Below are 5,873 nucleotides of genomic sequence, written 5' to 3'. Positions count from 1 at the left end.
ATCATTACATTAGTTCATAGACTCATCATGAAAGGGCTACCACCATTAGGTCTACCGATTCAATGTTCATTAAGTCAAGATAAATTAGTTACACAAGAAGAGAATGCCATAAGCCTACCAATTCAAGGTACATCAATCAAGATCACTTTCAATTACACAAGAAGAGGATGTCCTAAGCCTACCAATTCAAGGTATAACATTACATTTAAGAAACCTTTCACAATATATCATCATCATTCACAAGTGTATAATTGAGAATAACCTTACAATAATATCACAATTGCATTGTAGTCATGGTCACATTACTTTCATTGAAATCACAAAGCATATACATAAGCATCATGATTATACATCAATCTTCATAATTTTTCCTTCAAGGCCATGAATCACAATTCACCAATACACCTAGAATTACTACAATTTAGGCATGAATAATGACATAATTTAAGTAACTAAAGCATTACAAGATCGATTGCATAACATTCATCTTACTACAATTCACCCACATCACATAGTCATAAATTAAGGTTATGGGGAAATCATGGATTCATGGGGAATTTTATCTTAAAACCACCATAAAACAGCAATTCAATCTTAATATATGTTAATTAAACCATTGAAAACATTTTGAGAAAGGATCCATGACCTAGAATGAAAACCCTTAGTTTTGGAGAATTTCCAACTTTGAAATTGAAGGTTTGAGGACTTCATGGATGGAAAGATAACCATGAATCAAAACTACCATACCTCAATTGAAGATTCCTGACGAAATTGAGTTGGAAAAGAAGATTCCTTGAGCCCTAGACCTTGACATTGTTCTTCTTCTTCAATGGAGTTTCTAGAGAGAGAATATTTGGAGAGGAGGTGGTTACTATTTGGGTTTGGGAATTATGAATTGTAAAGGGGTGGTTAATGACTTAAAAAGGTCTTAAATAAGTCTAATAAATCAATAGAAAATGACCCCTAACTTAACTAACCACCCTAGGAATTTACCAAGTTGCCCCTCCCTTGACCGAACCTAGGCAGAAACTCAGGTGCCATCCACGACCCAGGACTCACGGAACGTGAGTGGGGTCACGCCCCGTCCTGCAGGTCCGTGGATGGTGGACTTGGGCTCCTAAAATAGGCCCTTCACTCACGAAGCCTCCCCACAAGGCGTGGAGGGACCTACCCCCCGTAGGTCCCATCCGTGGGTCAGGCAAAATTGGCAGATTTTGGTTGTTGGGGCAGCCTTGGGGTTAGACTTTAGGGTCCCCCTCAAGGACCCTTGGTTGGTCCTTAGGGGGTCGTACCTTGACGTTTAACCCCTCAACCTAAGCTCGGGAAGTCACTTTACAACATAAAACCCCACATCAAACTCAACAACTCACACGTAAAGCTCTAGTTTCACCTATTAGTTTTCCGGGAGTTACAAGTGGCTTGTATGGGGCCTCTCGGGTTCCTATACGCCATGTACACCTAAGGGCTACCTTGGGTCGTGACATGTTCATTCATAGGAGGATTGGCCTGGGTGCTGGTCACGACAATTGAATCTTGATATTATCAAAATTGATTCTAAAATCATTGAGGAAAACTAAATTATGAGATCAATTTCTGTATCTGAATTTTTTATAAGTTGGTAGGAGGGGAATACTGGGAAAGTCTCAAATAGGGGTGATGGAAAAGGACGACAACGAAGAAGAAATTCCAAAGACTGAAGAGAGGGGGGGCATTTATTTATTTTTCTCATACTACGAGACCCATAAAGACAATTTTGAGAAAAAACGATGTCATAACACATGTATTTACTTGTCAATTGTCATGACTAGTTAAAAAAAATAATACTTCCACAAGATAATAGAAACTAAGGACTCATTTAATTTTGAATTATAAACAGAAATGTCGATTTCAAAATAAAATTTGGTCAAACAATATATCTATTTTTAAACAAAAATTGTGATAGGAAAAGAAGTAATGGGGAAGGAATTGTCAATCAACTAAACCGCTAAGATTTTAGTAAATAATTGATTTGTGTTTACTTATTTATTTGTTTATAAAAAGAGAGAAATAAAAAAATTGAAGGACCCAACAACTAAAGTTGAAGGAGTAGTAAAATGGAGGTATTTTGTGTAAAATACCTAATCACACCAATTGGGTCGGGCAATGACCCTCTTTTGTTGTTTCTTCTTTCACACAAAGCATCAATCACCCACCATTCACAATCATCAAGACATGACAATTTGCGTTCTTACCTCTATTTTTCTCCCAATTCAAACCGCTACTCACATGCTTTTCCTTCTCATCAAATGTGTTGTTCATCATACTATTTCTTGTTGGCCCTCCAAACCCTTGTGATCCAAGATTCACTTTTTCCTCTAATATATATATATACACACACTTAACCTCATCCCCAATAACTATCTCTTTCTCAGCTACCCAACGTGTTTTGTTTTCTTCAGCTTAGTGCCACTTTGGTAACAACTTAGAATCACCTTTGTTTTTCTTGGCTAAGTATCAAAGCTGATGCCTTTATGAATTGATTAATGGAGCAAAACAAGATTCTTATCATTGACTTTATATATTTTCATTCAAGTTTTTTTTTTTTTTTGGGGCATGTTTGGTGTTAGATTTGAATGGGTATTTGAGGATTTACATATCAGACCCAATGAATTTGGAATTAAGTCTTAGTGGTAGTAGTAGGAGTAGCTGTACTGGGTTTTGGTCTCAAAGCAGTGAGTTTTTCTTGTCTGAAACAGAAATGTTTCTTTTCCACTTATCTAATTTTTAACTAGGTCTGAAACAATTAGTAATTGATTTTAAGTTTGTCCATATATTATCTGTCTTGTTACTATGTTAAATTAATGATCAAGTGAGAGTTTTTGTACAAAATGACTTTGTCGTTAGCGTGATGTATGTTTGAATCTATTCACGTACTAGCTTAAATTTTGAGGGGAGTAAAGGAGGGTGCGGTAGGCTGTAAAAGTTGTCTAATTAAGGTAAATCCTCTAAATTCCCTAACTAGTTTGGGTTAAGGGCATACATGATTGAAATGTTGCTCGTCAGATTTATTTGTGTTATTAGCCTTGCAATTTATGCTGTTGTTGATAATTTTTTAACATTATAATTTGATTCTTATCTGTGGTTGTTGTAGGAATGAAAAGAGCAGCGATATACAGCTGTGTACCCCAAATGCAGGATCATTGGCCTATCAAAAAGGCTCTGACATTGTCTGATGTAGATATCACTCATCCATTCCTCACTTTGTCTCGGCAACAAGTGGAGAACCACATTGTGTTGCATATGACAACAGAACAACAGGAGCATTTGAGAGCCCAAGGCCAAGTAGATTTTAATGCCCGAGATGATGATACAGGTGAGATGTATGTGATGAAGTTGAAATGGCGGGGAAGCTATTACAATCTGATTGGTAAGTGGGGCAGAGTTGTACGAGGGAAAGGACTTGATGTAGGGCAAGAGATTAAAATACGTTGGGAAAATGGGTGCTTGCACTTCTCGGTCCCACAGCAGCAGATTGTTGCAGTCCCACCAATTCGGATGGTTGCAGCACCAGTAGTGCAGGACCATTGGCCCATTAAGAAGATCTTGACACTCTCTGATGTGGACACCAATCATCCATTTCTCCCTCTGCCACGTCGATTAGTTGAGGATCATATCCTTGTGCATTGGACACCTCAGCAACAAGAACAGCTGAGGAAGGAGGAGCATGTGAATGTAAATTCCCGAGATTATGATACTGGCGAAGGTTATATAATGAAATTTAAGTGGAGGGGGAATTACTATAACCTTATTGGGAAATGGGGAGCAATAATTCGGCAGAAGGGACTTGGTGTTGGGAAAGAGATCAGATTGCGCTGGGCAAATGAATGCTTGTTCTTCTCAGTTCCCCAGGAGCGGTATGTTGCCACAGCCTCGGCGATGGATAACTGGCCTATTAAGAAGGCACTTACATTGTCTGATGTGGATACCAATCATCCATTTCTTACTTTGCCCGGTAAGGCTGTTGAAGATCATATTCTTTTTTACTGGTCACAGCAAGCCAGAGAACAACTGAGAAATGAACATCAGATGAATATTAATGCTCGAGATGATGACACTGGTGATACCTATTTGATGAAGTTGAGATGGCGGGGGAGTTACTATAATCTCATTGGAAAATGGGGAAAAATCATTAGAGGGAAGAAACTTCAGGTTGGAATGGAGATCAGACTGCACTGGGATAATGGATGCTTATTCTTCTCAGTTCCTCAGTTATAGCATTGGCCAACTTGTAAATGTAGGTGAACCACCATATGGCTTTTCCCATTTCAACATGGAATGTGCATTGGAAATTAAACTATTTCAGGCGAATGGCTTGGCAGAGCTGGATTTAAATCTATCGAGGCAGCAAGTGACTGACCTAGCTAAAAATTTATCAGGTGATGCAAAGCAATGCAACAGTTTTACTTCTTATACTACTTCTGTGAGGGTCTAACAAGTGGCACCTTTCCTCCTGGGATAGTTCCACCCCTGCCTTACCTTTTGTGTATAGTTTGGATTGGCAAGTTGATGTTATAGGATTGCTTTTTTGATTCATTTGATCTTTGCTATTCGCCATCGTTTTATCCCAAAAATTCTAGTTTGTGGCTATGGATCCCTTATTTCTTTTTCAAATTTGATGCTTCACCAATTGGAAAGGCATTACTTAAATGCAACTTCTTTACATCAATAAAGTCTATCATTACTTGTAAAAAATAAAATAAAATGAAAGGCAACTTCTTGCCATGTTCATACTATTTTTCCCTGCTTTTTATTTTCCCTGCTTTTTTCTGATCAGTAAGGTAAGTTCTATTTATTTCAAAAGGACCAAGTGTGCCAACTTTTCCTCAATCTTGTTTCTTTCTCTTTTTTTTTGATCAGGTAAACGGTTTCATTTCATAAATCAAAGGCCAAAAATCGGCAGTATACAGGAAGTATACCTAAAATTAAAGAAACTATAAAAAGATATGGTTCTCTACAAAAACATTCAATCCTTTAAACAATCCAGAACTACATAGGCGCACCAAAAATAAATAAGGGATCGGAGACTACTCCTTAACTGCCCAAAACTCAATTCTACCCCTTCAAAAGCCCACTTATTTCTCTCTCTCAAAATGATCCACGTCAAAGCCAGAGGAACAACATTCCATGCCTGTTCTTCCTCCTGCTTCTTCCAGCTTTCCAGCAAAACAGCAAATCCTTCACTAACTTTGGCATCACCACAGATATATTAATTAACTGAACATATTCCACAAGTCTCGTGACCAGACTGCAATGTAGTAGAAGATGATCTACATCTTCGCCTACCTCCTTGCATAAGTAACACCTGCTGATAGAAACAACTTTCCTTTTCCTAATGTTTTCCGCCGTCAAAATCACCCCTATAGCAGCTTATCGTGTGAAAAAGCACACCTTCCTTGGCACCTTTAGGAATCCAAATTGGCTTTACAGGAAAACCTCCTCTGCTCTCACCAAAAGCTTTTCATATAAGGACTTGACTGAAAAAGCACATTGTTTCCCCAACTTCCATCTTATGGTGTCAGATCTTTCGACTGGCTCACAATGCTCTCAAGTCCCTGTTCCTTCATTTGTCGTTTTGACATTTTAGCAGCTCAGATACATGACTCATGTTCCGTAACATTCATAATTGCATTTGACTCTGCTGATTCGATGACTTATCCAGTTTAATCATTTCCTTCCAATTTCCCATTTCAAAGAATTGTTTGAGCAGAAAAACCCAACTTACATAGTCATGTTTTTCTAGTGTCGAGTTTGCACGTTATACCTGCTCCCCCCCCCCCCCCCCCTCCCCCCTTTTTTTTTTTTTTTTTCTCAAAATAATTGGTTAAAAGTATTTT

General features: G+C 38.1%; 1 protein-coding gene across 6 annotated transcripts in view; it reads left to right on the top strand.

Annotated features, from left to right (window-relative positions):
* Nucleotides 1-2,121: 2,121 nt before the first annotated feature.
* Nucleotides 2,122-5,873, top strand: part of LOC102583218 (uncharacterized) — an 8,663-nt gene continuing 4,911 nt past the window's right edge. For 3 of the 6 annotated variants that reach the window (XM_006352034.2, XM_006352035.2, XM_006352031.2), the window contains exons 1-2: nt 2,123-2,453; nt 3,131-4,415. In XM_006352034.2, the coding sequence (XP_006352096.1) occupies nt 3,133-4,254 (1,122 nt within the window). In that variant the 5' untranslated portion in view covers nt 2,123-2,453; nt 3,131-3,132 and the 3' untranslated portion in view covers nt 4,255-4,415. The other 3 variants (XM_015310771.1, XM_006352033.2, XM_006352032.2) reach the window with 3 other exon arrangements.

The sequence above is a fragment of the Solanum tuberosum genome, unplaced genomic scaffold, assembly GCF_000226075.1.
Source record: "Solanum tuberosum cultivar DM 1-3 516 R44 unplaced genomic scaffold, SolTub_3.0 scf00137, whole genome shotgun sequence".
Classification (NCBI taxonomy): Eukaryota; Viridiplantae; Streptophyta; class Magnoliopsida; order Solanales; family Solanaceae; genus Solanum; species Solanum tuberosum.
Note: the sequence above shows the minus strand (reverse complement) of the source record. Positions and strands in the feature narration are given on the sequence as shown.